General features: G+C 44.6%; 1 protein-coding gene across 1 annotated transcript in view; it reads left to right on the top strand.

Annotated features, from left to right (window-relative positions):
* The window catches only part of ldah (lipid droplet associated hydrolase), an 86667-nt gene extending 67212 nt beyond the window's left edge, over nucleotides 1-19455 (top strand). Inside the window, exons 6-7 of the mRNA XM_063223934.1 lie at nucleotides 12840-12922; nucleotides 17991-19455. Of these exons, the coding sequence (XP_063080004.1) occupies nucleotides 12840-12922; nucleotides 17991-18182 (275 nt within the window). The 3' untranslated portion in view covers nucleotides 18183-19455. The remainder of the gene's footprint in view (nucleotides 1-12839; nucleotides 12923-17990) is intronic.
* Nucleotides 19456-26847: the final 7392 nt, after the last annotated feature.

Below are 26847 nucleotides of genomic sequence, written 5' to 3'. Positions count from 1 at the left end.
AGTAATTATTCAGAGAATGTACAGCGCTATACTGCACTGCGGGCCGGCACAGCATAGCACATAGCACAAGCACACAGCACAGCACAGCACAGCGCAGGGGCCTGAGATGCAGACACAGCCAATAGCCCACCACCTACCTACCTACCTACCAACCACCACCAGCTGCTCTGTTCAGCTCAGAGAAGCCGACAGTGGGACAAAGGGGTCAGTTGTCCCGGGCCCAGGGACAGAGGGGGCTCAGGATTGAGTTCTCATTACATTGTATGTACTGTATTGGGTGAGGGGCCCTTTCAGATGAGTAATGTAATGTACACAAGGTAATGTAATGTAATGAGACTGGTCAAGTACAATGTCAAACTTCTGTGTTAACCCTGTTACATAGATTTTTGACAAGTAAGATCACTTGACTTGACTTGACTTGACTTTGTCCTGGGCCCAGCGAAAGCTGCCAGCGTCCCTGTCTCTGCTCATTCATGGGGGCAAGCGAGCAAGCAGCTTGTGCCGCCAGGCCATTACTCTCCGTCTGTTTGTCTGCTCCCTTTTTTTTTATGCTGGCTCCCCTCGCATCTTTTCATGTAGCGCCCTTATCGCTCGGCAGGATCGGATCACGAGACATGAGAGACAGAGACAGAGAGAGAGAGAGAGAGAGAGAGAGAGAGAGAGAGAGAGAGAGAGAGAGAGAGAGAGGGACAGAAAAAGGATGAGAGATAGAGATGGAGAGAGAGTGAGGAAACGGTAATGAATTGAAGGTGTGTTTGCTCCCTGGGTCTAGTCTCCTGGAAGTTGGATCCATGGCAGAGAAGGGAGTGAGTGCCGCTGGGGGGCTGGGGATTTGAGGTTTAGGGGCTTGAGGCACGTGTGTGGTGGGGGTAGTAACGGGGGGGTGTCGTGTGGACAGGTCTAGGTTAAGATGGCCCAGGGCCCCTAGGCTGCACGTTACTGTGTCCGCCCTGGGAAGGCAAATTTTGCATCAAAATGACATAGTGTGATAATTAGGAGCTACGAATTAGGGATACCATGTCTGTCAACTGTGCAGATGAGTTTTCAATGCTGCATCTTGTTATAATTCTAAAAATGTTTACTTTTGCAGAATCGAGGGCCCTGGCAGGTGGGGGCCCCTAGGCTGCAGCCATATCTAGCCTGTGGTGGAGGCCCTTGTGCTGCAGCCATACCTAGCCTGTGGTGGTGGTGGTGGTGGATTGGGGTGGGCTAGGCTGCAGCTATATGTCTAGCCTGTGGTAGGGGCCCCTAGGCTGTAGCCATATCTAGCCTGTGGTGGGGGCCCCTGGGCTGCAGCCATATCTAGTCTGTGCGTTAATCCGGCCCTACGTTGTGGAGATGGAATCCCACCGACGAGCAGCCTGGCGAAGGGGAAGCTGTCTAGCCTCCAGTTTGGCACCTTGCGCTCCTCTGTGTGTGATTGTGATTTCCTCCCCCCTCCCCTCTCTCTCTCTCTTTTCCTTCTCTCCTCTCCCTCCTGGCTTGAGGCAGCCAGAGAAGCTTGTCCAGACACCTGTTTCTGCTTCAAGGGACAAGAGGTAGAGCTTTTCACTCACTCACCCACCCGCTCTCAATCTCTACCTGATGCACACGCACGCACGCACACACACACACAAACACACGCACGCACAGATGGCATATGCCACATAAAGAGGACTTGATGTGTTTATGCACAGGCACCCAAAATACTGTTGGTGCAGGTCTTTAAAATTGCTTTTATGACCAGTTAAGGATTTTATGTCATTGACTTCATTTCCTTTGACCTTATTGACTTCTGATTTGGTTTGTGGACAGTAGTCATTATATATATTTTTTATTTATTCATTAAATGTTGTGTATGCGTAGGCTGTTATCTTGTGTTCCAAAGCGCACATGGCTTTTGTTGTGAGCGGCCGTCGATACATGCGTGGCTATGGCAGGCGATTCATTTTTGTACGCTGTGCTGACGAGGAGTTGTGTCATTCGGATGGGTTGCGTTTTTGTTTTCCCATTAAAGAGGAAAGACTGAAAGGTCCTGGCCCGCGCCACTTCCCGTGCTTAACGACTTTATGATGTTCCTCCTTTAGCAAATCAACACAGCAGACGAAGAAACGCGACCACCGTTCCCCCTTTCTGTCGTTCTGGTGCGCAACCCACTCTCTGACCCCCTTTAAGCTTAGGTCTGGCTTTCTGTTCTGGAGCTGACCTTGGTGTGTTTATACAAACGCAGGCAGTCTACCGTCCCACACACATGCAGAAGTATGCGAGACATTCTGCGGCATTGGGCTTAAGCGGGGCAAAAAGAAAAGCCATGTGTGAGTTTGTTGACAGGCTCCCCTTTCATAATTACCAGACAATGTGCCTGTGTGTTTGTGTGTGCGCTTTTTTGAGTTCCCTCCATTGATGTCTCGTCGTTGCATGTCCAAACAAGGCTGCAAGTCATCAGTTCAATGTGGCATTATTGGTTCTTACAGGGTTACCAATATATTAAGGGTTCCTTTTTTATAATGTTTGTTCGCTTTTTATTTTTGCTCTATTTTGTCAAGACTGAGGCTGAGGCACATCCCTCAATTCCCCTTCAAGGTTGGCGAGGGACAAGGAGGCCTGTCTACCGCTTTACATGCGAGTTTACTGAGCTGGCAAAAGCCACTTGTGAGATCGCTGATGAAGACACGCAGGACAGGCCCGTAATGAAGTGCTGAAAAAGACACGCAACTTTCTTTCTTTCTTTTTTTTTAAAAACATCCCAGCCCAGACTCATCTGTACCCAAGCCTCAAATCCAAAACGTGGAAAACTGAGCGTGTGCATCCACATAGAGGCTGCCACTGCCAGACCAAACTTCCTTCAGGAGCGAGGCGAGTTGGCCGCGACTATAGAGAGTGATAACTGTTTTCGAAGTCCCCTGACAGCTCTGCCACTGATTGGTGAAAAGGGCTTTTGGTCACGATTATTCCATTCCCAAATGGGATCCAAAACATCCATAGCTTTTCACCAATCGCACAAACCAGCAGACCGGTGGTAAGCCGCAATTTACGACGGAATCAGATAATGTCACAGTTGTTCAGAGCTTTAGCTTCGTGGATGCTGCTAGACAGTTTCTGAAGTGGACAACGAAAATTCAGTTGTTCCACATCTGTGGTAAACCACGATGGACTTGATAAGATCATGACTAAATGATAACTCCAACATGCAGAGCACGAGTACACACACACACACACGCACACAGACACACATACACAACCACACACATACACACACACACACATACTCAACCACACACATACACACACACACACACGAGTACAGACATACACACGCGCACATACACACCCACACACACACACACACATGAGTACAGACATACACGCACACACACACACACACACGCGAGTATACACATACACATACACACACACACACACACACACACACACACATACACACACACACGTGACAAATATTTTTGTGGTGGGTAGGGAGGGTAAGAAGCATTACCACAAGCCTACAGCCCCTGATACCATTGTAAAATCCTGAGCCAGCAAACATAGCTGCCAACAGTGGCTCTTACCTCTCAGGGAGACCTCAGAGCATCTGTTAGTATGGGGAGAGAGAGAGAGAGAGAGAGAGAGAGAGAGAGAGAGAGAGAGAGAGAGAGAGAGAGAGAGAGAGAGAGAGAGAGAGAGAGAGAGAGAGAGAGAGAGAGAGAGAGAGAGAGAGGGAGAGAGAGAGAGAGAGAGAGAGAGAGAGAGAGAGAGAGAGAGAGAGAGAGGTAGTTCACTCAAGATTGTGCTTATAATGGTTGAGGGAGATGAAGAGGATGAAGGGGGAGAGACTGACAGAGACAGAAGGAGAGAGAGTCAGAGGCAGACAGACAGCAAGAGAGAGAGAGAGAGAGAGACAGACACGGACACAGACAGTGTGAGAGAGAGAGAGAGAGAGAGAGAGAGAGAGAGAGTGAGTGGTGGCTCGCACAGCATAGTGCTCAGCCTCAGGAGACTACATCGCCCCCTGTGTTTCAGCATGGGGAGAAGCGTATGGGCCAGGAGCTGCAGACAGCACTAGTTGCACAATAAGTAACTAGATAGCCCATAAAAGAAAGAAGCGCACACATACACATGCATACACACATGCATGCACACACACACTTACGCAAACATAAGCGTACACACACACACACACACACACACACACACACACACACACACACACACACACACACACACACACACACACACACACACACACACACACACACACACACACACACAAAGAGAGCACACAAATCAATGTTGCAAAGTTCATGCCGAAAAGAAAGTTAAAAAAAGAGAATGTCAAAGGAGGACCACATTTGACATGAGGTAAATGGCTTTAATTGTGAGTAAGCATGCTTACTTGCTTATGTCTGATTATTTGGCATGACACAGTATCCGCAGTATGTTATATTTTGTTAGCCTATTTATGGCAACTAGCGAACGAATAAAGGAAGACAGACTTCCATTTCACTGTAGTTATATGGTTACATAAGAAGAAGAGAATAACCTTTTGTTATTGTGGCTTATGGATTTGCCATACTGGACAGCCATGTTGTTGTACTTCCTCCTCAACAAAGGGCTCCTGAGCCCAAAGCATGCGACGCTTGTAGTATAAAATCAAACCTCTCAATCCAAGACTCCTATCTGGAAAAACACTAGGGGGTGAATAAAACCATCAAAAGGAAAGGGGGAGATGTAATGATTGAAATATGGTCGCTGTTGAGAAAGTCATGTTTAGAATGCCATATCAAAGTCGACCACACAAATTCCTGATTTCGCACGCCGCTATTTTTCTCCCCGCTCTATCCTTTTGTTTCCCCCACGAGAATATTGCTGAATATTGGACTGCTGTCTGCGCATGACCTCATATCTGGGGGCAAGGTATTTGTTTACATATGTTGTACGCCTTTATGTCTTTTTCAGAAGGGCCTTTTATGGGCCCGCAGGAGCCTTCCCAGACGAGAGAGAGAGAGAGAGAGAGAGAGAGAGAGAGAGAGAGAGAGAGAGAGAGAGAGAGAGATACTGTACTTATATCCATCCACCCGCACCTGACCACCATCTTTTTTGCATTCCAAGATCTGTGAACAGAACTCCCCTGTAGCACGATGCCGATAGCTCTCCGTTGACCCAAAAAACGTTTGACATTCCCGGCTGCGCGAGATTCATCATTAGTGGATTGGCTGTCGTCAGCCGAATGGGAACATGATGAACGATAAGGAACGCTGCCGGAACTCCAATTTGTTACTCGCGGCCGCTGCCTCCTCGCAGACAGCTTGTTTGCAGCATAGAAGAGAGCGTCAGGGAGTGACCACCCACCTCGCACCACGATCAGGAGAGAGAGAGAGAGAGAGAGAGAGAGAGAGAGAGAGAGAGAGAGAGAGAGAGAGAGATGCTGTGTGCTATTGTGGTACGCTGCAGGTTCTTTTAGGAGAGGCATGTGTAATCGAAATGAAGAGATGAGACAAACACAATTGTCTCATCAAGCGGTGTGTTCTGTTTCTGCCAATATGAAGGCTAAAGAGAAACACATTGATGCCTTGTTGTTGAAGGAACAACAACAACAATAATGGAGGGATTGGCTTCATGTAAATCAGACACAGCGACCGGCCTGGCACCTTGTGCCGATGAAGCTACATTAGTGTCACTTCTGCTCTTGTGACTTGCTCTTGTGATCCCGTGTTTAGACATGATTGCATGACTTCAGCACAATTCTAAAAATCTTTGATTTTACTTTAAAGTGATGTGCTGGGGTTAATGGTGATTTTACAATCCAGGGTAGAGAGAAAAAGCAGACTTAAGAAAGAAAGAAAGAAAGAAAGAAAGAAAGAAAGAAAGAAAGAAAGAAAGAAAGAAAGAAAGAAAGAAAAATAAAATAATGAAAGAACAGAAACATAATTGCAAATTGGAAAACTCTAATGACAGCTTGGCACATCTCTGCTTTGCTGCTAACATTCCTGTGCTTTGATACTCAGAAATGGCCTTCAGTTAGCAATACGAGCATGAACTGTAATCTACCAACTTCTGCTCTTCCATATTGCTTTTGTAATCCCGTGCTTGAGCATGATTGCATGATTTGTTTTTAGCAATAAGAGCTTGTATTGTGATCCAGTGAGATGTAAAACAGGTTGCACTCACTAGTCAACAAGTCTCTTTTCTACTTCCCTCAGACATCATTGGTTTTCCTCTTTTTGCACCAGCAGATGGTATTTTGTGCACAGCCCACCTGAAATAATATCGGTAGAAACGAATACAGTCAGGCCATGATGCCAGCTGTGCATGTTAATTGTGGCATTGTTTTTTTACCCATTTTTTTACCCACTTAATACCCATACTTGCCATTGTAGCCACATATAAGTACTGTTCTTACACTGCATTGGCAAAGTGAATGCAACTGTTCTGTCAGGGGGATTTCCGAGCTTAAGTAAATAAAGATTGTTACTGGCTTGTTAATGCTCTTAATTGAAACAAGGATTCTGAAAGCAATTCTGGTAATGTACTTCAGAAACCACTATGACCCACAAGCACACACACCCAATCATGCACGCATACAGACACACGCAGGCATGTGCGCACACACGAACACATGCGCGCGCGCACACACACACACACACATGCACGCATAAAGACACTGGTGCTCGCATGTGCACCCACACGCACACACACACATACATACACACAGACACACACACGCACGCACACACACACATCCTACCCTACAGCCTACCCAGTAGCAGGCTGTCCTTCTCTGGCCTGGTCCTCCTTGCACCAATCAAGGCAAAATTTTAAGTACCTTAGACAGTAGTGGAGGAAACCCTAGCGCATGCCATTCGCTGATCCAAACCCCCACTGCCTATATCCACACCACCCCACCCCTATCCACTGTGCCTTCAGTCAGCAGCTAACCAGGTACATGTGTGTAGATGTGTAAATTGGGTTGGAATGCCTTGCCCTGCCAAGGGCACCTCCCTCCCTCCCTCCCACCTCCAAGCATACAGAGCCAGAGCTCCGTACCACCACTTCCCTGCAACCCCCTACCCCACTCCACTCCAGTCCACTCCACTCCACCCGTTCCCATCCCCATCCTACCCCGTCCACAACCCAATTCTCTCCTCAGGCAAATGAAATTCCCCTCTTTGAGATGCAGTCATTTGTCAGTTAAATGTCCGTTTGTGAGACATTTGTGTACTCCTCACTACGTACATTAAATAACATTTAGCAGACGTGGTTATTCAAAGCCACTTACACGAGAGGAACTACGCACTACATAGTGTGGGGAAAGACAGAGTATACAGCAGTGCACTAGTCATACAAGCAGCACAGAGTCCAGCAATGCAGCATAGATTTTGTGGGGAAGTGGCAAAGGTAGTGCAAAAGAATATAGATGAGTAGAGAATCAGTTGAGAATACTTTGTTTTGCTTGTTCCAGGCTAAAGGAACAATCCACCGTGTATGGTACATGAATATTTGCCTCTCACTTCGCTTATTTCTCTTTTGAATCAATGCTCATTTGTGGAATACATTTGTGGAAAGACTCTCCAACGAGTGATCCGTTGTATTCTTTATTTCCTGTGCTACCTGCACTATACAGTACAATCCAGTGATTGGATCCTATCCTAAGAAATAACTCCTCCATATAAAATCCCAATAGAATAACGTTGTCTTATCCATCCCCATGCTCTTTCAATCTGTACTCCTCTCATCATTTTCACTCTACTCCCCCATTGCCTCTCTCTTGCTCTTTGAGTCTCAGGTGTCTCTTCTCTCAGTTTCTCTATTCCTTTTCAGCGCTCTTCCCCTCTTCCTATATTTCTCTTCCTATATTTTCCCCGTCTCATCCAGTGATGGGAGTTTGCTCATGGACCCGTGGACTAGAGACGGTAAGATATGGATGTGGCAGGATTGATTTGAGGCAACAAAATAGCAATTTAGAGCTGAGTGGCTGGAGAATTTCACCATTCATTTGTCAGAGGCTCATAAGGTTCTAGATATTTCAAAGTTTATCCAACCTCTGGTCCCCCCCCAGATCTGAGCTTCTGTCTCTCTCTCTGATCCCTCTCAGTATTCTCCTCCTCCTCTCCTCCTCTCCCCCTCTCTCTCCCCTCTCTCAACAACATTCCTCATGACCAATAATCTACTTCATCCCATTCAATATTTCCAGCCAGCGAATGCATGTGTCTCCTTGGATGAGTCTCCGGGTTCATTTTTTTAATCTGAAACACACTGGAGGTGGAGCACATACTCATCAATGCTTATTTGAAATTGCTTCATGGATGATCATGACTTATTATTCATCCCTCGCCCTCCCCGCCCCCTCTCTCTCTCTCTCTCTCTCTCTCTTCAGAGACGCCCCAAAAGTAGAGGTTGTAGCTTTAATCAACGAAGACCAAAACTCAGGGCTGTTTCTGGTCAAAGTGTGCATTTTGATTGACTTTACTTGTTTATGGGGAGGAGGTGACATACCTGTGCATGGTTTTGGACAACGTATGCACTTTGGTTTGTTTGTGTGGCTCACCTGAAATAGAATGTGAATATATATTTTGGGGCAAGGCGCCATGTGGGGATTGTTGATATAAAATGTGGTTGTCTCTCTGCAGCTCTGCAGTTTATGGTGTCCAGTGATTTTGCACGTGATTAGGTAGCCCCATAATATACGGCGTACCATCTGAGGCACGCTGTGATAGTCATTGAAAGGTTAATTACCATAGTACTACTCTACTATGGCACAACACAGGGCCTTTAGTAATGCACTACGACTCGGTCATTGCCATTCTGATAGCATCAAAAATTTACAATGCTGTGTTTTAACTGGTTAAACCATAAAATGGAAGCCTATGCAATTCTGTGTACATGCATCACCACTTAGTGTGAATGTATGGGGTCATGGGGATGTTAATGTGCATGTGGGAGGTGGTCTGTGAGGTTGGTTGTGTGTGCACTGTGCATTAATAGACTATTTTCAGCTGATCACAGAATTCCGTGCAATGGACACAGACCTTTGGGACACGAAATCTGTGAGTTTCACAGATTTTGCCAAAATTCCTATTCTATTAAAAAAAATCTAACACAAAACACAAGACTGTGGGAACATAGAGCTGTGGGAATATAGAGAAAGCAATTCCCTAAGTCCATCACGAAAAACACTTGACCATAGCACAGAATTTTGGCCAAATCTGTGAAACTGATACAGATTTGGTGTCCCAAATGTCTGTGTCCATTCCACAGAATTCTGTGACATCTTGTCGCTATGTTGTGTTTTGTTATTGGAGAGAATTCGGAGTGGCTCACTTTGTCTTTGTCAGTTTCTTTCTTTGATCGACTCTATTCAAGATTCCCCATCTTTCTCTCCCGCCTCATTCCTCATCACACCATTAAAATGGGTGTTACACTTCCACCATTAAAATGGGTGTTACACTTCCGTGATGGCCACTGCTGAGAAACCACAGCTCACACAGCCAGGTGCAAATGTGACTTTGATTATTTACCCATTAAGTAAAAATGTCTGACATTTCACTTCAGGGAGATATTGAGGGTAAGGATTTGCCTGATTTTCTGTAAGCCGGCGTCCACATTGTGTTTCTGCGTGACTCACCGCTGCGCAGTTTCCATTTTCAGAGCTGTGTCTGACCTCTGCAAGCACACCAGACGCGCACACACACACACACACACACACACACACACACACACACACACACACACACACACACACACACACACACACACACACACACACACACACACACACACACAGGCCTGTACATAAACACACATCGCTGCAAGCACACCAGACGCGCACACACACACACACACACACACACACACACACACACACAGGCCTGTACATAAACACACATCGGTGCACATAAACACATACATGAACACATACCGAGACAAACCCATGTAGACATACAGTACAGTATTATGCCCACATGTCGACGGCCTGACGTGTATATGTACATATGGGGAGGGTACACTACAAAGCCCATATTCATCGCATGTATTTTGCCATAAATCACAGATCTTATGCCAACTACCAAACCACCAGCAGTCTTTTTTCACCTCCTTAGCCCTCCCCTGCCCTTCCTGAGAGTGGAGTAGAGTGCCATTGAACTCTCCCGTCTCCTAAGGCAGTGGTTCCCAAACTGGGGGGTCGGGACCCCTGAGGGAAGGTACTGCAGGGGGGGTCGCAGTCAGAAGGGACTGTTTGCATGAAACCTTGAATATATGCTTTTATGACCTTTCCAAACATTGTTAGTAGCAATATTCACTTCAGTGGGTAATACATGTACAGTATTTACATTTCCTGTGATTTACATTAAAGTTGAGCAAAAACATGTCTTAAAAAATAAAAAATGTGAGGTAGGGGTGGGGCTGGCGGGGGGTTGCGAAAATATTCCAAAGGTTTGGGAACTACTTTCCTAAGAAGTAGGGAACTAGGAAGCTAGCAGTAAGGATTAACAGCCCTGTGATATACTGCAGAGCTGCTCTCCTTTTACACGCTCGTAGGACTCATGGGTTAAACACCACTTTCTTCACTTCAGCACCTGAAGCAGTAAAATTGTTTAAAAAAGAAGAAAAAAAAAAGAAAAAAACCAAGGGAAGACTGGTTGTCTTCCTTTTTGGTCTTTTCTTTCTTTTGGACTTTTGGTAGAATGTTCTTTTATGTGCAGCCATTTCACAGCTACACGGTGACACAGTTGACATGTAAGAGGGCCTTTACCCTCTCTACACCCAAACCCCACAAACCCAGTAATCTGAGGAGCACCCCCACCCCATGCTCGCCTACAACATCCTCTCTCTCTCTCTCTCCCGCTCTCTCTCTCTCTCTCTCTCTCTCTCTCTCTCTCTCTCTCTCTCTCTCTCTCTCTCTCTCTCTCTCTCTCTCTCTCTCTCTCTCTCTCTCTCTCTGTGTGTGTATATATATATATATATATATATATATATATCCCTCCGTCTGTCCCTCTCTCACACACAAGCACTGTATAACCATTTCTCTCCCACCTTTTCTCTCCCTCCACAAATAAAGGTCTTCATCCCTTTATTTGAGAAAGTTTTATTCCTGATCCCTGACAATCATAAGACGATAGACCAGAGCGCTGACCAAAGCAGATCTAACTGGGTAGAGCAGTGCAATAGTCAGGCCCAGGCCAGAGCCCAGAATTACAAGGCTGTGTCGAGCTGTAGAGCCCCTTAAAATCCTCCCGGCCCCGGCCCCGGCCCCGGCCCCGGCCCATCCTGCTCCACCCCGCCTGGATGTATTTGGCTCAGAGCGGGGATGGTTTCTCGGGGTCATCTTGTCACGATACCATAGATGTGGTTCTGTGTGTATGTGTGATGGCGATGTGGGGAGCTGCCTTCTGTTGGAGCAGTGACATTGAAAGTGGAAGTGGCAGCGAGCTATGTTCTCTTTGGTGTACAGGAGAGAGGGGAAGAGAAAAAATGTGCATGTCTACTAATGATCTTAATGCGAAAAAGAAAAAAAATCCAGCCGGCTGACTTGCTGATCGGATAGAATGGAAGATCAAAGAATTCGCTGAGTTGCTCCTCTCCCATGGGAGGGATATTTCCCTCTTTTTTCCGTATCATGCTTTCCTCCTCCCTCCTTCCCCTCCTTCTTTCCACTCTGCCTTTAACTGTACTGTATGTTATGAGCCTTTCATATTGAATGCAAACAACGCAGTGTGTGTATTTGTGACCCAGACCTGTTTAATTCTGTTCAAAGTGCTTGCCAGGTCTAGCAGAGGTAGCGTGGGGCTCAACGTTTCAAATTGGGGATCTTTGAGGCAAAAGACATACTGTTCCATTTCCATCGTGGATTCAGACCTACTCTGATTTTAATTACAAATCAAGGCAGATTGTAAAAGGTAACAGATTGTCAGTGCTAATGTTATCAGATAAGCACTCCAAATAAGATTAGCACTGAATTCCTTGTGCTGAAAGTAGATGAAAATGACGGGCAATCTAATTAGCTTAAGTTAAACAATGTGTTTATGCTCACTCTTGGCCTGGTGGAGGTTGGGAGAGCTGTTTCTTGCATCTGGCTATCCGGAATGAAGACTGATCCTCCTTCCTAAGCTCTGTTATGGTACACTGTGCAACTATTAACATACTTACAATCACTTACTCCTTCCAATCCAGGCACACCTGGCTTTCCAATCTGTGGCTATTAATAGACTCTCTACCTTTGAATCTTTAACTAACTGCGTCATTTAAGTGTTACCACAAGTTACCAAAAAAAAACCTCAGAGTACATCACTTGGAGCATGGATGTTTTTTTTTAAATGTACTTTGGGATGTGCTGGGAAGATTTGCCGATTTGGCTGGAGCCTGATAATGGTCGAGTGAGTTCTCTGTGTTCCCGCGCGTTAGGCATCGAAGAGGATAGTGTGGTGCCGAGGGTAAATGGCTGGCAGAGTGCAGGGCTGCTGACGGCTTTTCCTGGGCCAAAGAAAAAGTGATCTGAAAGGCCCCCCTACCCAATACCCAAAACAATGTAAGAGGGACCTAATTCTGGGCCCCTGTCTCTCTGGGCACGGGACAACATACCAGTTTGCCCCCTGCCGACAGGCCTGCAGAGTGTGAGGAGTGTGGAGAGAGGCACTGGCCAGACAGTCGTGGTGGTCCTCCTCCCTTGAGCGAGACACAAACTTGGCAAGAGGGGGCAGACCCACACTGTCAAAGTCATGTAGTATCACCGGGGCCTCGGCTTGGCGTAAACTAGACAGATGCTCATCATCAAACGTAGTTGTTGTTGTTGTTGTTTAATGTTGGCTGATTGAGGCTCTCGTGTTCACACGCTGTTGTTTTTCTGTTTACTTTCGTTGCTCCAGCGAATGCCATGTACATGGGCGGCCAGGAGATGAGGATGGTGCTGGAGAGAGACAACGCCACCATCAGACACAACCTCAACAAGGTACGTATAGTCAAAAGGAAAAATCACAAAACACACAAAAATCGCAACACAAAAAGTTCTACAAAAAGATTAAAATTACATTTGCGTTATAGGTCACGCTTTAAAAAAAAATATATATATATATATATATATTTGGACCTTTATTATTTAGACAGGACACATGCTGGACACATGGACACATGCTGTACACAATTCACACATGCCAATTTGCACACTTCAATTGTATCACACGCATCCACAGACCACACACACACACACACACACACACACACACACACACACACACACACACACACACACACACACACACACACACACACACACACACACACACACACACACACACACACACACACACACACACACACACACACACACACACACACACACACACAAGCTGTAAACTCATGTGTACACTCATACATGTACACTACACACAGTGTTGGGTAAGTTACTTTTTTAAAGTAATTAGTTACTTTACTTCAGTTACTGCTTTCAATTGTAATTGAATTACTTTACTTATTTCTAAATTTAAAAAGTAAATCGTTACTTATTACTTTACTTTACTTTTCGAGGGAAAAGGGATTTTAACCAGTTTAGTGGCACACCTCATAATACACCTGCTTCCCCAGGTTGTAGACCGGCTGTGTAAATGGCCTAATATTTTAATCTGTGCAAACTGTATGCAAACTTCATGATTGCCCTGTAAGCCTAGGCCTATGTATAACAGTGTCAATACATTTGAATTTAGTCTAACATTATGCCATAGAATAGAATACACTTTCATTGTCATGTCAGCATGAAAATTGCCTTTGGTCTCAGAGAATAAACAGAATGAGTAGGATGAGGTGGCCATACCAAACAGAAATGTTGATAGGTAAGAACACTCTAGCTTACATATCCTCTCCTAGATGTTGCAGCTTATGCTACCCCAAAGCCTTTCAGTTTCCTGATTAAAAACGACCTTGGATTGCATATGCATTAACATTATTATTAAGGATTCTGCCGAATGCAGAATCCGTTCGTGCTAGAAGACAGTTTGATCAGGCACATTTGAATAGTCTGAAGAACGTGTCCTCAACGCAAAAGTGTTGCTTGCACTGTTGTTCTCACGTTATTCTCAATTACTTGACTCGCGCTGGCTGCTGCTGCTGACGGAGCTACCTAAACTTTTTTTGTTGCAGTGTATTTAACCAATATGTCATCAGTGAGTACAACAGAGGCCATGGCGGCATTTGCGATGTAGGGTAGGCCTACAGCTGTTTCATCCAAGCATTCTCGTAACTGTGGACTTGGAATGACTGTAGATTTAACTGCGCAGCGAAACACTTTCACTTTACCTCTGGCGTAATGGTGGAACTCCAAATATTGTAGTATAGGTTAAGCACATCACAGCGCAATGGGCTCATGAAAGTCCCAGTGAAAGACCTTGCATGCACGAGGAAGGAGCAGTCTGCGTGCGCGCGCTCTCACACACCCACACCCGCGAGGTAGAGAAGGGCTGAGGGAAAAACAGCCCAGACAGAGCGCTTCGCGCATCTAGAACTACTAATATCAGCAAACCTGAAGATGATTTCAAGGCTTAAATTGGGTAACGAGTAACGACTGTTACGGCAGTGCAGTAACTGTAATTAAGTTACTGAAATTTGAAGAGTAATGTGTTACGTTCCTACGTTACTGCCAAAAGTAATTAAATTACGTAATTACGTTACTTAGTAACGCGTTACCCTCAACACTGACAACACACACACACACACACACACACACACACACACGCTGTAAACTCACTTACTGTACACGCATGAACAATACTGTACACACGCATTCCTCATGCACTCATACGTACGCATCCACACACACAAGCAAGAGAGGACTAGAGCCAAGGAAAGTAAAGGCAAGCAAAGGCCAGAACCGGAAAAAGCAGCTAAGGTAGCCCCTAAAAAGGGAGCGAGCGAGGGCTGTCAGTGTGCATAGCTGGCGGTGATCAAAGGGAGCACCGCACTCTGTGAAGATGTTCCTGTGGAGAGCACGACCCCTCTGACCCCGCGCAGGAGCTGATAACGAGGCGAGGCCGGCCCGGGAGGCTGCAGCCGGGGGAGAGAGAGAGAGAGAGAGAGAGAGAGAGAGAGAGAGAGAGAGGGAGGGAGAGAGAGAGAGAGAGAGAGAGAGAGAGAGAGAGAGAGAGAGAGAGAGAGAGAGAGAGAGAGAGAGAGAGAGAGAGAGTGTGTGTGTGTGTGTGTGTGTGTTGGGGTGCACCCGAGAGAGGGAGAGATCCTAGATCTCCACATGAAGAGTCTACATCTCAATCACGATACACACACACGCACGCACACACATGTTTACATGCATACACACACATACTGTAAATATATACAGTACATGCAGACACACACACATACATACACACACACTTTCTCCCTGTCTCAACCCCCACCCTTATCTCTCTTTCTCTGTCTCTTGTCTGTCTCTCTCTCTCACACACACACACACACATACACACACACACACACACACACACACACACACACACACACACACACACACACTTACACACTTTCTCCCTGTCTCAACCAACGTCCCCCCTATCTATTTCTCTCTTTCACTCTCAACCCCCACCCTTATCTCTCTTTCTCTGTCTCTTGTCTGTCTCTCTCTCTCACACACACACACACACACACACACACACACAAACAGACAGACACACACACACACACACACACACACACACACACACACACACACACACACACATCGATTCTCTTCAGGAAAGGCCCCCCCCCCCTTCTGTCTTTCTTTCACTCTGGGTCTGTGTCTCGGTGGCGTGCGTGTAACGCCCTGTGCCTGACGCTAAGCAGAGGTTGAGGAGGCTGGCGGGCGGGCGGAAGAACAGTATTGAACAGGCAGGCAGAGTGGGGGCCTTTTGGGGCAGGGAGGTGGGTCGTTATGGCAGGTGGGGGTCCGGAGGTCTTGGGGAATATGGTTTAGTAGTGGGAGAGTGGGGGGGGCAGCTGTTGAAGGGTCTGTGGACTTGATCTGTCGTCGCTTAAAAAGGTGATAGCATGGCAGCCCCCCTCTCCCCCATTGATGCGCCGTCACCCTGGCTAACTTCAGCCGTCAGCACTGGACTCCAGGGTGCACTCGTTTCCAGAAGATGTGGAAGGAGGGAGAGAGAGAGCAAAAGAGAGAGAGAGAGGAAGACGGAGAAAGAGGAAGTGAATAAACGAACAAAAAAAGCACAATGAAAAAGACCAGATAGCTGCCAAAGCATGAAGAATATGGGCTTGGTTTACAGGCTTGGCAGCATGGCAGGGCAGCTCTCTGCTAATGTAATTTTGTATATGTTTACCATGATCCATGAGGCCCTGGAAGCCATGTGGAGGTGTTGATTATTATATAAACAGCCCCTTGCTACAGCCACCTGTTGCTGTGGCTACAAGAATCACACGAAAAGAAGAACAAAAAGTTTCTCTTTTTTTGTATTTTATAGCCCACCGAGCAGGACGTCCGTAATTAAAGACATTCCAGAAGCGTATTTCCTGTTTAATATTTTAGCAGTATTTAGACAAATGAAATTGATTTTACTGCTGAATCTCCATCTTGACTTGTTTAAGAGTGCTGTGTGATTTTGGAAGTTGTGTGAGCCACACACACACACACACACACACATACACAGTCCTGAGCAGCCCCGATATCCAATCATCCTGGCAGATCAGGATATTAATCATAAGATGGACTCGCTGGTATGAGCAAAACCACTATGGAGCACACGTATAAACTTGCAGCACATGAAAGACTAACACATTTTCTCACAGCTTTAATCCAGACATGTTTTTCAATGGTTGTCGTCACGTGGGTTTGTCTGCAGTCTCTTCTACTTTTCCTGTATTCTCGGCCCTCTTTCTTCCACAGCAAGACTGTTAACTGCTCATCTTGGTGGTGGTGAATGGATAGTTTGTTAGGTTTAAACCTTGAAGATGAATCCTCTCATTTTCGTGGGGGTTAATTTAGCATGGGGGTACTGAAGACAGATAACATCCACACTGAGGCAGAGCTGCTCTCTTGACACTTGTCCACACGAGTTTAAAGGTGCACTGTGTAATATTTTTAGTTGCTTATTTCCAGAATTCTTATTGCCCATTCACATATGTTACCTTTTTCATAAACATTTACCACCACCACTGAATTCGAAGTATTCATTGTGACTGGGGAAATTGCACTTTTCATACATGAAAAGGGGGATCTTCCAAAAACAGACATTTTGTAGCAGCAAACCCTACTGTACTCATACTAGTAAATATTAGTTTGTTATGTAGTAAATATTCATGAAAAGATCGAATTTGTCAATAGCCAGTACAGTTTCAATGAGCAGCATAGTTGCAATACCTACTCTGGCCACCATCCTACACAGTGCTTATTTAAAGCTTCACAAATAAAAGTATGAATATGGATATGAATATTTCTGAACCTTTTCTCACAGAACTTTCCCCCCATTGTCTTCCTGAAAACCAGCAGTGGTTTAAAAGAGCAGTGTGTCTAATTTAATCTTCATTGAAACTGTGAGGCCAGGGCAGGAGATCAGCTTTTTTGCCGAGAATCTTTGTTTTTAAATTAATGACTGCATTGTCTGACTTATTAAGGTGGCTAATTAGTTTCAAAAAGTTACACAGTGCTCCTTTAAAAGTTCCGCTCTACTTTATATGCAAGCTACTACACTTACTAGGTTATGTTATGTGTGTCCAGGGTGCGATTTGTCAGAAAACCAGAAGGGGGGATATGCTTCACATTGTAATCAATATCAATGGAATTACATTGAACTGTGATAAAATCATGTAGAAAAAGTGGCCATATCAAGACCAGAAGGGGGGACAATCCCCCCATCCCCCCCTACAAATCGCACCCTGCGTGTGTCTGATAGAAGTAGTTATCACATCATTGTCGGCATTGTTGTGCAATGCAAAAGATGATTTCCAAAACATAGAATCGAACTTGTCTCTTCTAACTTGAACACAGTGACAGAAACGGTGTAACGAGAAACAGAAACTTGTGTCATCTTCTGTCCCTCTCTCAGCTTGTCTTCTACTACGGGGCGACTGACCACTGGTGCCCGGTCCAGTATTACCACGACATAAAGAAAGACTTTCCTACCGGGGACATCCGTCTCTGTGAAAGTGGACTCCGGCATGCGTTTGTTCTGGATGCTGGGAAACGTATGGCGGACATGGTGACAGAATGGCTCCAGAGTGACTTGAAGGACTTGTAATATGTACTATATAGTTATGTATTATAGTTATATACTGTATGAATTATAGTTATAATATGTGTTATATTATAATAACAACATTCAACACTGGTGAAACACTCCTGTTACAGTGTAACTGTACCGTTAAGCACATTGCAACACACCTGTGTGCAACCTGATCTCTTGCATGCACATTTGAGCTACTTTATTGAGTCAAAACTGAAGCTGTTAATTTCACTCAAGTAGCTTAGAGAGTTTTGTATTACAATGTGCTGTATTTCATGCTGCCTTAAGTACAGTGACACTGGACGAGTGTTGTTATTTTTTAATGGGGTTCTATTTTGTCTTCAGGTTAAAAGTGTGCCACACACATGTAGACTTGTACGTACAGTATGTGTGGAGATGTAGTTCCGTTGCACTGTATTTCCATGGGAATGACTTCTATGCTTTTGAACGGTTTGACTGGAACAAGAACAACCTCGTTCATTCAGCACATGCTGTTTTTTTAACTCCTGTGTTATGTTTCTCATCGATAGGAGGGCTGGTCCACACATGCTGCAAACTGACTGTTTACTGTATTGTTTGCCATAGTAGATTAAGGAGGTTGTGGTTCCTCCCGGGACTTTAATTTTACAACCAGCAGCCAATGCAACACAGTAAGCCTCTTAGGCTTGGAGTTAAAACCTTCATTAATTATAAATTATGAGCGTCAAAGATCTAACAGTCATCAATTCCAGCTCTTCTGACAGGTTTAAATGTGGTTTAATGACCGTTTACATGGTAATTTGGCTGAAATGTTCTCCCTCTCTTTTTTTCATTCTTTTATGTTTTCCAATACTTGGATTTGCTCAGAAAAAAAACCCTGAGAAACCCATGGAAATTTGATAATTGTATGAAAGGCACACTGTGTGGTTTTGAACACAGCTTGACACAAGTCATTTCCTTTAGGGTTAAAATGGTGGTCACCATTTACAACCTGTGGCCTTCGCGTGAACCCCTACCCTCAGCTCTGTTGGTAAAAAATACATTTCCAGCCTTTTTACGGGCATATAAATTGAGAAAGGGTCTCATATTAAAGCTAGCTGTGTGTGTGTCTTGGAAGTGATGATGGATTCTGACTGCCAAATTTACTTAAACCCTGAACGGTTCCTTTTCTTTGTTTAAAAATCATTATAAATGAGCAGCATTTGTGTATGTATATGTTGTAAGTCCTTCCTGGTTAAAAAAAGCCCTTCCAAGTAATTTATGTTGTCATGGACCAATGTAATAAATTAAGTTCAAAAATGTTAAGTCATTATGATTATAGCGTGATTTATGGACATGGAGTTGTGCAAAGGACATTGCACTTATATTATGCCCCACATCCTCACGGTTCTCAAGACTGATTCTCTTTCTCTTTCTCTTTCTCTTTCTCTTTCTTTCTCTCTCTCTCTCTCTCTCTCTCTCTCTCTCTCTCTCTCTCTCTCTCTCTCTCTCACACACACACACACACACACACACACAAAGGACTTCCTGTTCTGCAGTACTCCCAGAATGGACATCTTTTCCCCACTCTTGTGAAATCAGTTGCCTCTTTTCGGCCATTATCACTCCTACAGAAATCACTTTATGATGAGAGCTGCCAAGTGGAGCTTCTCTGTCGGAGACCATTGAGACACCTCCGTGGCTTCTTACCGTACTCAAACTCCCATTGTCAATGTGACACAACTCCTCACAGCACACAAGTGTATACTGCAAACAATGAAATTGCATTCTTGCCTTACCCGTGCAAGGGGGCAGCCTCCAAGGGCACCCGAAACGGAGCAGTGCGGTGGGATGGTGCCATGCTCAGGGTACCTCAGTCATGGTCATGCAGGAGGATGGGGGAGAGCACTGGTTGACACCCAATCAGCATCTCTCTCAACAATAAGGGGCTCCAGCACAGGGTTCTGAGCTGATCCCGTTGGCCCTCTGCACACCGGTTCTGACAGAGTGTGGAGCACTGATCTGCCAACGTTCCATTCCACTGTTTTCAATACAAGCCTGTACACCGCCCCGGATGTCCCTGGATGTCTGCGGATGCCGGCTGCCAATTACGTTGACATTGAGTTCTATGTATTTTGTAGGATGCGCCAATTGAAATTGGCCATTCGTGTTTATAGCACGTTTGCGCCATAGTCCGGGGGTAACAGACATTTTCGGAACCGATAGTGCTCCGCAGTGTTGTCAGAAGTGGTGTGCGGAGGCCCTTATGCGAGTCAGCTGGGGAGAGCAACAAACATCACTGCCAGATACATCAATGACTTTTTCGGAGAGCAGAAAAGGACAATAAAAAAACACTACCTCATGTCTGATAGGATAAACCCCCCACCAGGCCTCTCTTCCCAAACATAAGGTTTGGAAAGTCGAAAAAGCACCAGAGCCAGCACCTTTCACCCCAATTGTCCAGATGAACTCACTAAGTGATGTCTATGTCTTTTGGGAGCAGTGCCGCATCTCAGTGCTGGGAGCGTTGCCTTGTCTCGGGGGGCTGCACTTGGGAGCACCGCAACAAGGCCATCGGAGCAAGACAAGACCCTTTAATCTGGGCCCCCGACCTCATCAAAAACCCAACGACAAAGCCTCTTAATTTGCTTATCCTTGATTTAAACCATGAGGGAGGGCTCGTTTCATAGGAGCAAAAGCAGTAATGCCGCCTGGGCGGATTGAATTGTGGCAAAGCAAACAAGCTTTACTGTTTTACGTCTCCGGAGTTCGGCTGCTTTCTTTTGTGGTGACGGGGAACCTTTCCAGAAAGATTCTGGCTTGATGGCGTCTCTCTCTTTCTCTCTCTCTCTCTCTCTCTCTCTCTCTCTCTCTCTCTCTCTCTCTCTCTCTCTCTCTCTCGCTTTCTCTCTTTTCCAAGAAGCATCATCTGCGATGGATCATATTTTTCTGTCCTTTATTATGTTTTGTTCTGACACCGCAATAGCGTTTCTCATTCTGGCCTCTCTGGGAATTTGAAACTGGTGTGGGATCGTCCTATAGGTCGAACCTTGGCATATGAGGATAGCATGTTTCTCTCTCTCTCTCTCTCTCTCTCTCTCTCTCTCTCTCTCTCTCTCTCTCTCTCTCTCTCAGGTGAGTTAAGTTGGCTATGAATAAAGTGTGAGTGTGTTTTGTATTCGGCTAACGGCAGAATGACACGCTTGAGCGTGAACCATCGCTCAAATCAATGTTCAGCTTTCCCTCTGTGTGAAGACATTCTTTTCCTTTGAGCTGAAATTAAGAAATGAAGTTTTAGCCGAAACAGCCCCCTCATTTAGGAAACCTAAATTGCACAGCTCTTTTGGTGTTAGCCAGAACATTTCTTCCTAGTAGTTTTGCCAGATTTTCCAGAGTAATTTAACACTTGTACGGCTACGTATGGTATGTGACTGCTACTTCATCACAGTGAAGAGCGTGACAAGTTAAAAAAAAAATCCCATCTCACTGAGTCTCTTAAGCCCGGTGAGACCAATGTTTATGTCTTGACCATCTTTATAAGCGGAAATCGGAGGTCCATGAAGTATACGTTTAAAAAAGTAACCCTCACTAGGTGGTCATTGGGTACAGTGGAATAACTGGTGTAACAACTGTCTCACGTGATGTACATCTACTTCCACCTTTGCTTCATACGTCCCTGGACAAAATGCAGAATGCTTGGACATGATTTTTAAAAGGAAAATGAAGGACAGTTCGGCTACAGCTGCAGTACCTTCTTCGAAAGTTATGCTATGAGTCTGAATATGTCTCTCTGTCTTCAAACTGATATTGAAACAAATTTTTCCCACCAAACATCTCTGACCTTTGAAGGTCACTTCTTTACATTTTGAAAATGTGGTGTAATGTGGCATATTAATTCAGAGAACATCTGAAAAATAAGGGGTATAGCTACTGTGCTGGAACTCAAAACTTGTATGACTAAAAATGTGTAGAATTACAAATAGCGTGGTGATTATTTATAGCAGTTGTGTGGCAGAAGACGTAGAACCTTTTAAGTTATGGAATCTGTCAGTGTAATCAACAGTCTTCTAAATAAAAATCATGTTGATGTGAAATATCCAAAAAACACACACATTCACCCATAACCCTTTTTTTGTTCTTCACGTTACCTTCTCAAAAAGAATCTGGAACTTGCTGTATCATTGATTTCTTTCAGGACAGCACCTCAAGACAGTGCAGAGTGCGCATGTGGGCTTGGCTGAAGATCAAGCGGTTTGAATGGGCCCTCTTTATCCATGATAGACTTACAGATGTGGAAACTTGTTTCTCACGTCACTAAGAACTCCCAGTGAAGAGAAAAAAGGGGTCACTTTTAAGCACATTCTCTTTGGTTCTTAAATACCACAGATGGCACAAAATGTTTTCTTCATTTTTGTTTTCCCCCCATTTGTCCTTTTTGTCAGTTGTTTATAACTTGTCTGGTTTTGTTATGTTTTGTGTTTTGATGAACCACCCTTAGTAGATGCCCTGGCTCAATAATATTAGTTGGACAGTCTCTACAAATACAGGACTCACTCTTCAGGCACTATTACTTTAACCTTAGGGACCACAAAATATAGGTTACATCCATTATCCGTTGTTGCGGTTAATAATTATTAAAACATACAGCACTTAAGGCCCCATCACCTCTGCAATATGTGATGGCTGCTATACCTATTTGGACGTAGAGTATCGCGTAACACTAATGGCTTTTTAAGCTTCACATATCTTCTACTAGCATCACTATCCACCGTGGGATGAGCACTTCCTGCTTGGGCAGTGAGTCAACTTTTTTTTGTTGGCATAAAGCTCCAATGGCATGCCACAGCCTCCTACCTCATGACTATTCCCTGATGGAGGGATGAGAACCGGGAACCAGGTCTGGACTGGTCACCTGGCATAAAGGGCATTTTCCCAGTTCAGCTGAGAATGGGCACACCGGGACTCCTTTTATAGCGTATCGGGCGTAAAGGTATTATGTGAGGGGTTGATCTATGCCAAAAATGCCCGGGATGTTTTTCTTGTCCCATCCCAGGTTTGCCAGGGAGTGGAATCTAGCAATTCGGAAAGTATTACCTCCCCTCCGCCCTTCTAATCTTGGATACCACGTTACTCTGTCTTTTCTATTTTCTCATTCACACATTTTTTTACACTTCCGTTGTCCAGTAACACTCGTCTTGAGTCCTCTGTCTACACTTTTGCTATCTGTCCATCGATTTATCTTTCAGGGTTATGGAATTCCAGAACACCTGGAAACTTCCTGAATGCCTTGCTGGCTTGCAAAAAAATGAGACAAAGACTAAACCAAATAATAACAATGGCTGAGCTATCATAGTCAGATGGTTGCTGCAGGTTTTTCGCTCTCCCTGCATCTGTCTGTGTGACTCTCTGTTCCCCTCTCGTGATATCCGCTGTCTGGGAAAAGACATTCACAGCGGGGCCTTTTTTTTATTATCAATACATTTCTTTTTATAACATCATCTGTACAAAATGTGTATCACAATAAAAAACAGAAACTTTTAACATACAAAGAGGGGTACAATGTGCTTATGTTTTTCTTCATCTCAAATATATTTAGATTTTATATTTATATATATATCATATATATACTACTAAATAATATTTCCAGAAGAGAGACAAATACATTGCTGTTTACAGTTAATTTACAATTAAATTATATACACTTCTTTATAAATCATACAACAACAACAACAACAAAAAGTCATTCTCACAGTGCATTTTAGTTTATAAACAATGGTGGACGAACGCCTCAAAAAATCCTACAAAACATTTCCGGGCACACAGGCACCTTATGTTTTTAATAGAGGGGGCCTGAAATGTCATGTTTCCTTCTTTCATTGAGATGAGAAGTATTATAAATAAACAAACAGGGCAAAAACAAAAAACAAACAAAAAAGATCAGATTTTCTTAAATACCACATCATCATGAGAAAAAAGACCCATTCAGCATGCTCTACATTCAGATGTGAGCTGATTCTCATACATCTTGACCATATGTGAAGAAATCAAACATCGCATTGTTTTCCATTCCAAAGACACAACAAAACTAGTAACGCACAACTGTCCAAAGCCCACGTATGACGTTCTTTTTTTTGTGCTGAGCTTGTTAAACAGCTCGTGAAAGACAATCGATGACAGCACTTTTGCTGAGATGCATGTTTGACGTATAGCTGGTGAAAACAGTGAGCCAGCAGCGCAGCTAGGTGTGCCTAATTGTTCCGCTGCAGTGTGTCAATCATGCCTGTTTTACATCACGCAACCAGAGAGAGGTCTTGGCACGTTTAATTACAGCTCCTCTGCGCCAGTTCCCAGCAGAGGAAAAAAAAGGAGAGGGGGGAAAAGTGAGAGAAACCGAAAAGGAAAGAGAAAGAGAAGGTGGAGAGGGGATGGGAGGGGGTGGTGTGTGTGTGTGTGTGTGTGTGTGTGGGGGGGTCGGGGGGTTGGAGGTGTCTATGGAGCACCACATAGGTCTACATACCTGATAAACTCTACTACCTCCAAAGCCAATTTTCAAAACAGCCAAGCCAACTGAATACCCTCAAACCCTGCACCAGTGATGCCCCCATAAAAGGCATTAGTGAAGAGAAGTGAGGAGATAATGGCAGCCCCGAACATGTGGTGAGATGGGCTCTGCTGCTCTGCAAGTGCACTACCTTGCCCCTGACCTGAAATCCCAATGACACGGTGGGAAACTTCACAGCGGCTGGAAGTTCCATGGCTGCCGGGTCACCATGGCGACAACGCTGCCTACACAAGATAGCATGAAATGGATGCGGCTGCCTGCCGTGACAGGAAATTGCACCTATGATGGAGGGAGGGAGGTGGCAGTTGGGGTATATAGGCCTGCTGGAGGGTGGTGGGGGCCGTTGGGGTATATAGGCCTGGTGGTCAGGGTGGTGGGAGTGGGAATGGCGTTTTGGGCTTTTTTGTGGAAAGGAGTAGGGGGCCAGAAATCCATCTCCCCCCTAAAATGAGTTCTCTGCTACTTCCAAAGTATCTCTCAGGAAACCAACTAAAAAGATGAACTGTGTTCCCGAGTTCATGGCTTCTGCACGCGTGCATGCACGCACGCACACACAGACACATGCACACGCAGACACATACACACACCGCTCCCTTTCCTTTAGCTCTCTGACTGCAGAGACCATGTGCTTACCGTCCCCTTAGCAAGAAATCTGTCAGAATGGCGCCAAAAAAAAACTAGGCCCCTGTCACACGCCTTTGTTTGGATGACAGCATCCAGGTGCAGAGTTTCAAAACAACGTCCATCTAGAATCTGTTGGTAACTATGTCTGTCACAAAATAAACGGAACCGTATGGCCCAAATGTTCTTTTTTCCCCTTTTTATGAAGATGTGATTACCTTTTACACAGATGCAGTTCAAACTGACAAACATTTCTAGACTTGAGTAGTATTCAAACTCATCATGTCTGTTAAAACAGTACTGCTAAGCATGCAGCACCTGCAGGGCAAAAAGAACTCATGACATGACAATAGAAGTGTGTGACCATGTAAAGCATTTGTTTGTGTGTACATGTTAGCTCAGAAAATGCCATAGTGGATCAAGTAAGCTAGGCGTATTTTAGTCAATGTCCCTTGTTGTACTGCTGTGCCAGCATGCGTGGGTAGGGCATTGTAGGACATTGCCTGTGGTCACTTTGTTTAGAGATCCAATTCTGAAATCGCACAGCCACAGTAAACCGTTTCGCTAAGTTTTAATTCCAACAGGAAAAAACAAAGACGGAAAGGAAAATGGTGGAGCGGTAATGCATAGAGTTAAAAGAGAAAGTCAAAAGAAAACCAAAAGATGTTTCGGAACAATGGTTATAAAGAGAAAGCTTTGGATTGGATCCTGATTATACGGTTGTTGCGGGATTACCTACATGTCCTAAGGGAAACTAAGAGTGTGTTCTTGATGAGAAAATTAAATGAAACCTATTCGACTAGAAAAGCAACTGGATTTGTCGTACCTCATGGAAAAATTCAATAGTTGGTCTAAATGTTCAGTTCCAGTATTGCACACCAGTGTGTGTTTCTCACCACTAAAAAGAACGCCGAAATCTGTTTCAAATTCACATCTCAGACCCATAAATAAACTTAAAACACTGTTGTGACTTCAACAAATGCAGCACAGTGGCCAGCATGCTAAAACGAAATAAATTTCTATGACTATTATTTTGCTGATAACTTCAATTTTGGTGGGAACAGAGACGGCTTTCATACTGTCATCAATAACTCAGTATCTTTTAATGAAGCGCTCGTGTAGACAATTTAGAATATGATGCTGGCTTACTGATAAATATGTTGATTTCCTAAAACAGTCAACCATATTATTTGGTCTTCTGGCTTTTTACCCGATGAAAACGAAATGGAGGGGAAAACAGTCCATGTGTTGTGTGCACGTGTACCTACAGTACAACATACGTATTACATCTCAATACATCGCAGAGAGAGCAAGAGCAGTGTGTCGCCGCACTCTGCCACAGGGATAATGAATGCCTCGCAAATGCCACTAATGATTTTTGGAGCCTTGACTGGAGCCAGACAACCCGCATTTCTCATTTCCTTTTTATCTCAGCTCATTTTCGAAGTTCACAGAGCAAAGTTCCTCCATTTACAAACTCTATACGTTACAGTTGCCTGCCCTTGTTGAATGATGTTCATGTTCCAGATGGCTCAGCAA

This window comes from Engraulis encrasicolus, chromosome 19 (genome assembly GCF_034702125.1).
Source record: "Engraulis encrasicolus isolate BLACKSEA-1 chromosome 19, IST_EnEncr_1.0, whole genome shotgun sequence".
Classification (NCBI taxonomy): Eukaryota; Metazoa; Chordata; class Actinopteri; order Clupeiformes; family Engraulidae; genus Engraulis; species Engraulis encrasicolus.
This window is presented reverse-complemented; position numbering and strand designations above follow the sequence as displayed.